Source organism: Hypanus sabinus, chromosome 21, assembly GCF_030144855.1.
Source record: "Hypanus sabinus isolate sHypSab1 chromosome 21, sHypSab1.hap1, whole genome shotgun sequence".
Taxonomy (NCBI): Eukaryota; Metazoa; Chordata; class Chondrichthyes; order Myliobatiformes; family Dasyatidae; genus Hypanus; species Hypanus sabinus.
In genome coordinates, this window is record NC_082726.1 from 35,015,759 (window position 1) to 35,027,947 (window position 12,189).

Consider the following 12,189-nt stretch of genomic DNA (forward strand, 5'->3'; position numbering starts at 1 on the left):
GCGAATGGTGAAATCAGCCTCAAGTTTCAAGCCGTGGTCGCCCTATCCCCTCCCTCCAGCCCAGCCGCTCTTCCTGCCCTCGACGCCAACTCTCCACTCGCATCTGGTCTCCGGCGGGAGTGCGGGCGGCTGGTTTTCGCTTCCCAGAGCTTTACTTTTATGAATTATTCCAGCAGAATAAAGAACATGATACTCTGAGTTGGCTGTGATGGTTGTGTCCTGACAATGTCGTGGAAACAGAAAGCAGTCGAGTCAGCAGACGGCAGAATCTGAAGCTAACACACTGGTCGAGGAACTCAAGAGGTCGAGCAGCATCTGTGGGGGAAATTGGACCGTCTCCGCCTGGCGTTTCGCACGGTGATCAGATGTTTTGAGTATGTGAGCGTACTCCATGCAAAACTCGCTCAAATACCCGGGGCTTCCCACTCCGTGATGACAGCCAAGGACCCCTGCTCATCGCCCCAAACACTTGCAGCACGCTGTTCTGAAAGCAAACCCGCCCCCCGTTCTGTGATCTCCGGGTCAACGTGATGATCTCTCCCACCCACCGACTACTCAACTTTGTATAAATATCCAGCCAACAGCTTCACTCCGCGGGTCCCCTCCTCTTTCCGCTGCTGTTACGGCCTGGGACGCAGTGTGAAACAAGGCTGTGCAGGATGAGTGGTCGTGACGCCAGGATGGTGACTCCCTGTGAACGGGACAACTGCAGCAGCGCGGCGGGACCCATGTCCGCGTGGAATGAATCGGCGGGCGACCTGCCTCAGCTGGGAACCACGGTAGGAACCGAAATCCTCCCCAGCCTCTCCACCCTTTCCACAGAGTGGGGTCAAACCTTAAACCTGGCCATCCGCTGCGCCACCATTGCCCTCGCCCCACTCCCGCTATAATCTAAACCTTCACTGACTAACTTCCCTCTTTCCCCGTCGTTCACCTTTGCGCACGCACGCACACTTACCGCCTGCCTATACATCTGGTCTTTCTTCGCTTCCAGCGAAGCATCGTAAAACCTGAAGTTAACCTTTCTTCTTAGCCTGAAATGCTATGAACACAACTTCTGCGCCAAGATGTCAGGAATTTAATTAATCCCTTCTGTCCGCGCTACCGAGAGATTTGTGTTCGATCTCTCGCCTCAGTAACCTGGGACATTTATGTTTCGTCTCTCCACCCAACAATCGCCAAGGATTTAGATAAATTTCAACACAATTTTTGTTTATCCGCCTGTCCCCTCCAAACTTGTCGAAAGTACCCGTCCCGTACCCTCCCGGTGAGCATTTATGTTACAATTACTCCAAAGGATGTTCAAAGATGCCCGGCATTGGTTCCCCCGTAAAAGAGCCTACAATTTTGCTCTCTTTCTCTGCCAATATCGATAATTATTGCTTCGCGTATATTTTTTTCACCTCTTCACTCCCCACGGAGGGTGGAGTGGCCGGTCGGGCTTTGTACTGGTAGGACGGGACGTTTTGGTGATCTAATTAAATTGCATACTCCTTTATTGCACGGCGAACGGCAGCCAAGCAGATTCTACCCAGTGGTGATGGTTGAATTCCCGGGTCCCGCACATGAATACACAAGCGCCCGTGGCAGCGGGTGCAGAAAGTATCGCCGATAGACAATTTCACTTCTCTAACTTACAGAAAAATGCGAACCGAGAACTTATCTCTTTGCCATAAAATAGCGACCGGCGAAAATGATGAACCAGGACATTCCATTTCTGATAAGGTTTTCTGTGAGAAGTATTTTAAGGTAAAGAGGGGTTAATTATTTATGACAATCAACCTGACGGAAATGGCACAGCAAACGTCGAGGACTGGATGGGATTCCAGGGATGGGTCTCAGCGCAGTAGGGAGAACAATTTCACTGGAAGGGCGAGGGTATTAGACGGGGGGGGGGGGGGCTTTAAGAGAGATGGGACCCTGGAAGAGATTGTTACCATTGGTGCAACATCGGAAGGTTTGGGTTCAGTAGAGAGCGGGACGTTGGGGAGATAGTGTATTAGAGAGGAATGCTTTTATGGGAGAGTTTGGACATTGGAGGAATTCGTTTTGATGGGAGCCTGCCAGTGTTGGATGCTGGTCTGTGGTCTGAGACCTGGAGGGACGGTTTGGCTGGGTTCTGGTGAGAAAGTCTTGGTACTATAGAAACACTCTGTTCTCCATCCTGACTTTCCACATTCAGTCTTTATTAAAAGTCATGACATCAATTGTATTTGTTTACTTCTGATTCTGTTTGACATCTGCTTTTCACTAGGAATTTATAGACTTTTTTTGGTTTCATTCTTTCTGCTGTAGTTAATTCCAACCTAATGTGAGAGCCTGTTTACATTATAACTTTCTCTGGAGGTCTCCCAGATCATGAATTAATTTCCAAGCTATTTTTCTTGATCTTGTCTTCGGTTGCCTGTTGCCTTGAGACAGATAGTCAAGCCCCAAGATAAACCCCTCCACCTTGGGTTCAGGGCAGTACTGGGACAGGCATGAAATGTTGGAAGCGACATCAGTTAGATGATGTGTCCAGTTGATGGTGGTCCCAGTGAAATAATCGAATGGCACTCAGTCAGTTTGGGGAAAGTTAAAGTATTCTGGTATCTCTGATGCTCTGGCAAACTTATACCCAAATTATCATGCTGTACATAGTTCATTTGCATAACAATAAAGCAGCATTTGAACACAAACATATTTAATGTGTGATGCAACAGAAGTTCCCCATGAAGATGGAATAGCAAAATATCAATGCATAATTGATGCCTGTATACAACATTTTGTGTTTTTCTTCAATGTGTCAACATAGCTTTGAAGGATCATTATCAGCTAAAGCTGAAGGACATAAGGACATCGGGACAGATCTTCAAGAGGCACAGCCACAGTTACACCTGTGGCTGGCACCTTCACACTTACGAGGGGTAATTGATAAGTTCGTGGCCTAAACTAGAAGGAGTCAATTTTAGAAAACCTAGCATATTTATTTTTCAACATAGTCCCCTCCTACATTTACATGGTGAGTCCAGCGGTGGTGGAGCAAACGGATCCTTCTTTGTAGAAGTCGGCGTCTTGGACCTCCAGTAGTGGTCCACAGCAGGGGTGACTGATAAGTTTGTGGTCTAAGGTAGAAGGAGATGAGCTATACAGTTCTCATTACATATACATGCAGACGAACTCTTTGAGTGAATATGCAGAAAGTTTGAAGTTAATTACTCATCTCCTTCTACCTTAGGCCACGAACTTATCAATCACCCCTCAATACACTTTCGGTTAAGCACACATCTCAGCAGGAATATGAAGCTTCTATTTCACTGAATGCCAGAGAGCAGGGCCTTGTGCTGCAACACTGGGGCTTGGTGATAAGATCTCCACCTCGCTGACTATCTACACTGGCACACCTCAGGAATGTGTGCTTAGCCCACTGCTCTATTCTCTATACACATAACTGTGTGGCTAGGCATAGCTCAAATACCATCTATAAATTTGCTGATGTTGTTGGCAGAATCTCAGATGGTGACAAGAGGAGTAAGGTATAGCAGATAGTTGAGTGGTGTCACACCATGATGGGTACTAGCCTCCGTTAATGAAGACATCTTCATAATCAGAATCAAACTTAATATCACTGGCATATGTCGTGAAATTTGTTAACTTTACAGCAGCAGTACAGTGAAATACAGTCCATACTAAATAAATACAGAGAAAAAACAGTTAAATTAAATTATACACATTTGTCATTTGTATATATATATATGTGTGTGTGTGTGTGTGTGTGTGTGTGTGTGTGTGTGTGTGTGTGTGTATACGTATATTTAATAGTTAACTTAAAATAAGTCATGCAAAAAAACAGAAATAAAAAGTAGTTAGGTGATGTGCTTGGGTTCAATGTCCATTCAGAAAGCGGATGTCAGAGGGGAAGAAGCTGTTCCTGAATCGCTGAGTGTGTGCCTTCAGGCTTCTGAACCTCCTTCCTGATGGTAACAGTGAGAGGGCATGTCCTGGGTGGTGGGGTTCGTTAATGCTGCCTTCCTAAGGCACCGCTCCTTGAAGACATCTTGGACACTATGGAGGCTAGTACCCATGATGGAGGTGACTAATTTGCTAGGAGCGGTGCCTCAGAAAAGCATCTTCCATCATCAGGACCTCCACCATCCAAGACATGCCCTCTTCTCAGTGTTAACATTGGGAAGGAGATACAGGAGCCTGAAGGCACACACTCAGCAATTCAGGAACAGCTTCTTCCCCTCTTCCCCTCAGCCATCCAATTTCTAAATAGACATTGAACCCTTGAACACTACCTCATCACTTATTTTAAAAATTTCAGTTTTTGCAATACTTACCTCAATTTAACTATTTAATATACACACACACACACACACACACACACACACACACACACACACACATATATATATACTTACTGTAATTCAGTTTTTTTTGTTTATGTATCATGTACTGCATTGTACTGCTGCCTCAAAGTTCACAAATTTCACAACATATGCCGATGAGATTAATTCTGATTTGGATTCCAGTTCCATAACATTGCAGTGATAAGTTCCAGCTCATTGAGGCTTTCAAAGTTTCCCCACTCCTGTCATTCCTGTCTGGATCAACACAGGCTGGTGCATGTGCTGAATGGGAGGGCACCATATGCGGTGACTGAATCCCAGCAATTTCTATAAACACAGTCCCCAGGTATTTTGCAGTCTGAGTTGATGGTGGAATTTTACTTTGACCATGGAGGAGTGGGATACTGTGAAAATTATATTGAAAGGAAGACCTTTATGTTCCAGCAACCCAAACAGCAGTGCATTTGACTTGTGTGAGTAAGTGAGTGAGATACAGAGAAGGACTTGAAGATGATACAATGTTGATTTTACACTTGAGATTCTTTTCCCATCCCTCAGTAGAATTCCTTCAGGACATCAGCCACACCTTGCAAATTAAGGAATGATAGATGTTCTCCTTTAAAAAGCTTTCCCAGAAGTATATTTCTTATCATCATCATGCAAACAAATAAAACTAAATAGTCCACGCTAGATAATATGTGGAAAAGCTATCAAGGATTATTTAAAACAAGGGACAATTAAAACAAATGAAGATTAAGGTTGAGCTAAAGTTATAATGAAATACAAAGCTTTTATATGGGGTATTCAGTTTATCAATGCATAAAATATTAAACTTAAATTCTACTATGTTTTCATTTAAGCTTGTTACAATATAGAAGAGGTCATTCAACCCATTAGGATCACAACAGCGCAATCCCATCAGTCCAATTCTTCCTCTCATTTCCCTGTATCTCTGCAACTTATCCTGTCATACTCCCCTTGATCCTATTGACAATAAGGTGCTTCATACAGTCGCCAATTAACCTGCTATCTTTGGGATGTGGGAGGAAACCAGAGCAGCTGTGGAAATCTATACACCAGAGGGAGAAAGTGTAGACTTAATGGCTGGATCAAACCTCGGGTGGCTGGAGGAACGAAGCAGCAGCACTAACTGCTATGCATAATGGTTTAGTTCACATTAATGAAATAACACTATTTTTTACCTTTCTGCTTGGTACACTGAAGTATATGTTAAAAGGTGGGTAAATGCCAATTGGAAATTGTGATTACTGTTCGTGTTTCATTTCTACATTCGATTTTTAATACAGGGTACAATTTACAGAACTGAAAACTGAATATATTGAATGCACAGGAAGCTACAGCTGGACATTCAGTTGATTTCAATCAATTCAAATAACTAATTTAACTTTCAGAAGTGCTTGTAAAGCTAAATTTTGTAAAAAGCATGTTTAATCATTAGATAAATTGCAATAACTAGGGGGATTAATTTCCACTGGCCAGAAACAGACAAGATATGCTGTAGAGGAATTCATCATTGCAGAAAATGGTGTCCAATTACATAAAGCTGAGAACAATTTTGTAAGACATGTTAGTTGTTCTGTAACAGCCTGATCTGCGTCAGCAGCGCATGCAAACAGAATAACCAGTGATACGTAAGTGCAAAAGCCTGCACAATGTATAATCTTTAAAAACATGAAAGGACAAACAACAGTATCTTGAACTTTATAGTTTTTATAAGAAGAAAACTTACCTGCCAATTTCCAGCAGTTTATTAATTGACTCTTAAGATGACTCAGATCTCTAACTCTCAAACATTTCAAACAAGATAGCATCCCATATGCTGTATTGCAAAGAGTGTAATGATTTAATTGTGAGGTGCTGCAGTTAGGGAGTTAGAAGAGTTTCTGCCTCATGACTCCAGTTTGCATGTTCTCCCTGTTGCTATGTGGGTTTCCTCCACATGCTCAGGCTTCCTCCTGTAGTCTGAAGATGTACAACTGGATCGGATCGTCAGGCACTGCGAATTGTCCCAAGTGCACCCTGCAGGTAAGTGGAAGAATCTGGAGGAGCTAATGGGATTAGTGGAGGATTAGTGTCAATGTATTTGATGGGCTGTGAGGACCGTTTCTTTGCTGAATGAACTGGAATCAGAATCAGGTTTAATATCACCGGCACATGTCACGAGACTTGTTGTTATGCAGCAGCAGAACATTGCAAAACATTATAATAAAACTGTAAACTACTGTAAGAAGTTTTATACGTATGTTAAAAAAGTTAAACTAAATAGTGCAAAAAAGCATGGATGGATGGATGTCACCTTTTCAAGGCATCACCTTTCGAAGACGTCCTCAATGCTGGGGAGGCTAGTGCCCATGATGGAACAGGCTGAGTTTACAACTTGCTGCAGCTTTTTCTGATCCTGTGCAGTGCTCTGCCTCCCCAAGACAGTGATGCTATCAGTTAGAATTGTTTCCACAGTACTTCTGTAGAAATTTGCAAGTGTCTCTGATGACATACCAAATCTCCTCAAACTCCTAATGAAATATAGCCACTGTCGAGCCTTCTTTGTAACTGCACTTGGCACGAGATAGATTTTCAGAGATGTTGACTCCCAGGAACTTAAAATTGCTCACCCTTTCCACTTCTGGTCCCTCGATGAGGACTGATGTGTGTTCCCCCAAGTTTACAATCAATTCTTTGGTCTTACTGTTGTCAGGTTGTTACTGTGACATCACTCAACCAGCTGATTGATCTTGCCCCTTGGGTGATAACAGGTGTGGGTGACGTAAGTACCTGGGAAGCTTTTTCTTGCTCATTCTTCATCTATTGACCTATAGCTAGAGCAGTAAGAATGGATCTGGGGGCTGTGTTTTGTTCTTTGTGTGAGATGTGGGAATTCTGGAGACCCTCAGCCTCACGGATGACCACTTCTGCACCAGGTGCATCAAGCAGCAGCTCCTCAGAGAACATGTTAAAAACCAGGAACTGCAACTTGATGACCTTCAGCCATAAGGGAAACTGAGGAGATGATAGTTACGAGCCACCAGGAGGTAGTCACCCCTTCATTGCAGGAGGCAGATGAGGGGGTGACTGTCAGGAGAGAGAAGGGAAATAGACAGTTGGTACAGAGTACCACTGTGGCGTTCCCCTCAATAACAAGTATACTATTTTGGATACTATTGAGGGGGAAGATCTACCAGTGGGAGCCGTAGAGACCAGGTCTCTGGTGCTGAGTCTGGCACTATGATTCAGAAGGGAAGGGGGCAGAGGAGAAATGCAATGGTGATAGAGATTCGATAGTTAGAGGAGTAGATAGGGGAGTCTATGGATGTGATAGAGAGACCCGGATGGTATGTTGCCTCCTAGGTGCGAAGGTCATGGACTTCTTGGATTATATCTGCAAAATTCTAAAGGGGGAGGGTGCGCAGCCAGGCATTCTTGGTACATATTGGTACTAATGACGTAGGACAGAAAAGAGAGGAGGTCCTAACAGAGACTTTAGAGGGCTGGGTAGAAAGCTGAAAAGCAGGACCTCGAGAGTAACAATCTAGATTATTGCCTCTGCCATGTGCTAATGAAGGCAAGAATAGAAAGATTTGGCAGATGAACGTGTGGCTAAGGAGTTGGTGCAGGAGGCAGGGTTTCAGATCTACGGATCATCGGGATCTCTCCTGGGGAAGATATGACCTGTACAGAAGGGACAGGCCACTCCTGAACCAGAGGGGGATCAATATCCTTATGGACAGGTTTGTAGGGGACGGTTTAAACTTATTTGGCAGGGAACCGGAGTGATAGGGTTGAGGTTAGGGATGTTGGTTTACAAGCAGAGGTAGTGTATAGTGAACTTGTCAGAAAAGACCAGCAGATGATAGAGGGCAAAATTGCAGTCAGTGGGATGTGTTGCAGGGGACAAAATTGAAAAGGGTGACAAATACAGGACTGAAGGTGTTATATTTGTATGTACACAGTATAAGAACTGTAGCGAAGTTAAAGATTGGCAGGTATGACATTGAGGGTAACGGTGACATGGCTGAAAGGCAGTTGTAGTTGGGGGCTTAATATCCAAGGATACACAATCTATCAAAAGGACAGGCAGGTAGGCAAAGGAGGAGGAGCGGCTCTGCTGGTAAAAAGTGAAATCAGATCTTTGAAAAGAGATGACATAGGATCGGAAGATGTAAAATCCTTATGGGTAGAGTTAAGAAACTGCAAGGCTAAGAAGACCATGATTGGACTCTGAGAAGTAGCCAGGATGTGGTTTACAAATTACAGCGGGAGAAAGAAAAAGCATGTCATAAAGGCAATGTTATATTAGTTTTGGGAGATTTCAAAAATGCAGACAGATTGGGAAAATCAAGCTGCTGCTGGATCCCAAGAGAGAGAGAATTTGTGGAAAGCCTCTGAGATAGCTCTTTGGAGCAGCCTGAGGTTGAGCCCACACTGGGATCAGCAATTCTGGATAGGGTGTTGTGTAATGACTGTATATGGTTAGAGAGCGTAAGGTAATGGAACCCTGAGGTAACAGAGATCATAATATAACAGAATTCACCCTGAAATTTGAGGGGGCAAAGCTAAAATCAGATGAATGAGTATTACAGTGGATTAAATGAAATTACAGAGGCATGAGAAAGGAGCTGGGCAAAGTTGATTGGAACGGGACACTCGCAGGGATGACGGCAGAGCAGCAATGGCTGGAGGTTCTGGGAGCAATTTGGATGGTGCAGGATCGATACATAGCAAAGAAGAGGAAGCATTCTGAAGATAGAATGACGCCATCATGACTGAATAGGGAAGTCAAAGCCAACATAAAAGCCAAAGAGAGGGCATATAATTGAGCAAAGTTAGTGGGAAATTAGAGGATTGGGAAATTTAAAGAAACCAACAGAACACAACTAAAAATAATCTTAAATAGGGAAAAGATGAAATATGAAGGTAAGCTAGCATTTAATATCAAAAATGGTACCAGAAGTTTTCCTTCAGATATATGAAATAAAAGAGAGGCAAGAGTAGAAATTGGACCATTGGAAGATGATGCTGGAGAGATGGTAATGGGGGACAAGGAAATGGTGGGTGAACTGCAGAACTATTTTGAATCAGTCTTCACTGTGGAAGGCACTAGTAGTAGGCTGGAATTTTGAGAGTGTCAAGGGGCAGAAGTGACTGCATTTGCTATTGCCAAGGAGATGGTGCTTGGGAAACTGAAAGGCCTGAAAGTAGATAAGTCATCTGGACCTGATGAACTACACCCTAGGGGTCCAAAAGAGGTAGATGAAGGGATTGTGGAGGCAGCAGATTTATTGATCTATCAAGAATTAATAGAGTCTGGCACAGTTTTGGAGGACTGGAAAATTGCAAATGTTACTCCACCCTTCAAGAAGGAAGGAAGGCAGAAGAAAGAAAATCATAGGCCAGTTAGCCTGACCTCAGTGGTTGGGAAGAGGTTGGAGACAATTGTTAAGGGTGTAGCTTCAGGATACTTGGAGGCACGTGACAAAATAGGCCAAAGTCAATATGGTTTTCTTAAGGGAAAATCTTGCCTAATAAAACTGTTAAAATTCTTTGAGGAAATAACAGACAAGATGTTACTTACTTGGATTTTCAGAAGGCTTTTGACAAGATGTCACACAAGACACTGCTAAACAAGTTAATAACCCAGAGTATTACAGGAAAGATACTAGCATGGATAGAGCATTGGCTGATTGGCAGAAGGCAAAGAGTGGGAATAAAAGGTTCTTTTCAGATTGGCTGCCAATGACTACTGGTGTTCCACAGGGGCAGGTGTTGAGACCACATCTTTTTACAATGTATGTCAATAATTTGAATGATGAAATTGATGGCTTTGTGGCCAAATTTGCAGACGATACAAAGGCAGATGGAGGGGGAAATAGTGTTGATGAAGCAGAGAGGCTACAAAGGGCTTAGACAGATGTGCAGAATGGAGAAAGTTGGCAGATGGAATATAGTGTATGGGAAGTGTATGGTCCATGCACTTCGGTAGAAGAAATAAAAACATAGACTATTTTCAAAGTGGGGAGAAAATTCTAAAATCTGAGGTGCAAAAAAATTTGGGAGTTTTTGATCAGGATTCCCTAAAGGTAAATTTGCAGGTGGAATCGGTAATGAGGAAGGCGAAGGGAATGTAAGTATTCATTTCAAGAGGACTAGAATGTAAAAGCAAGAATATAATGCCAAGGGTTTATAAGGCACTGGTGAGACCTCACTTGGAGAATTGTGAGAAGTTTTGGGCCCCTTATTTAAGAAATGATGTGCTGACATTGGAGAAGGTTCAGAGGAGGTTCATGAGAATGATGCCAGGAATGAAAGGGTTATCACATGAGCACCAATTAAAGGCGCTGGGCTTGTACTTTCTGGAATTTAGAAGAATGAGAATTGAAACCTATCAAATGTTGAAAGGCCCAGATACAGTGGATGTGAAAAGGATGTTTCCTTGGGTTGGGGGGGGGGGGGGGGTCCTGGGGCCAGAGGGAATAGCCTCAGAATAGAGGGATGTCCATTTAGAAAAGAGATGAGAAGGAAGTTCTTTAGCCAAAGAGTGGTAAATCTTGGAATTGGTTGCCACAGGTGGCTTTGGAGGGCAGATCATTGGGTGAATTGAAGGAGGAGGTTAATAGATTCTTAATTAGTCAGGGCATGAAAGGTTGTGGGGAGAAGGCAGGAGACTGGCGTTAAGAGGGTAGTGATCAGCCATGATGAAATGGCAGAGAAGACTTGATGGGCCAAATGGCCTAATTCAGCTCTTATGTCTAATGATCTTATGGCCTCCTGTATGCCTCCTCGCCACCATCTGAAATTCCGCCAAAACTAGTTGTGTCGTCAGCAAACTATGACTTTCTGTGAATAAAAAGAGATTGTGTTAAGTCTTGTACAGAAAACCCCCAAACCCCTCTCCCCGCATACAAAACATAACAAGAACATTGGCCCCCAAACCCCACTCCCCACACACAAAACTCAACAAGAACATTGGCCCCCAAACCCCTCTCCCCGCACACAAAACTCAACAAGAACATTGGCCCCCAAACCCCACTCCCCACACACAAAACTCAACAAGAACATTGGCCCCCAAACCCCTCTCCCCGCACACAAAACTCAACAAGAACATTGGCCCCCAAACCCCTCTACCCACACACAAAACACAACAAGAACATTGGCCCCCAAACCCCTCTCCCCGCACACAAAACTCAACAAGAACATTGGCCCCCAAACCCCTCTCCCCACACACAAAACACAACAAGAACATTGGCCCCCAAACCCCTCTCCCCACACACACAAAACTCAACAAGAACATTGGCCCCCAAACTCCTCTCCCCACACACAAAACTCAACAAGAACATTGGCCCCCAAACCCCTCTCCCCACACACAAAACACAACAAGAACATTGGCCCCCAAACCCCTCTCCCCGCACACAAAACACAACAAGAACATTGGCCCCCAAACCCCTCTCCCCGCACACAAAACACAATAAGAACATTGGCCCCCAAACCCCTCTCCCCGCACACAAAACACAACAAGAACATTGGCCCCCAAACCCCTCTCCCCGCACACAAAACACAACAAGAACATTGGCCCCCAAACCCCTCTCCCCGCACACAAAACACAACAAAAACATTGGCCCCCAAACCCCTCTCCCCACAGACAAAACACAACAAGAACATTGGCCCCCAAACCCCTCTCCCCACACACAAAACACAACAAGAACATTGGCCCCCAAACCCCTCTCCCCACACACAAAACACAACAAGAACATTGGCCCCCAAACCCCTCTCCCCACACACAAAACTCAACAAGAACATTGGCCCCCAAACCCCTCTCCCCGCACACAAAACACAACAAGAACAT

At 44.1% G+C, this 12,189-nt stretch overlaps 1 protein-coding gene across 1 annotated transcript in view; it reads left to right on the forward strand.

Annotated features, from left to right (window-relative positions):
• Window positions 1-680: 680 nt before the first annotated feature.
• Window positions 681-12,189, forward strand: part of opn4a (opsin 4a (melanopsin)) — a 63,298-nt gene continuing 51,789 nt past the window's right edge. The window contains exons 1-2 of the mRNA XM_059946095.1: window positions 681-779; window positions 6,300-6,377. Of these exons, the coding sequence (XP_059802078.1) occupies window positions 681-779; window positions 6,300-6,377 (177 nt within the window). The remainder of the gene's footprint in view (window positions 780-6,299; window positions 6,378-12,189) is intronic.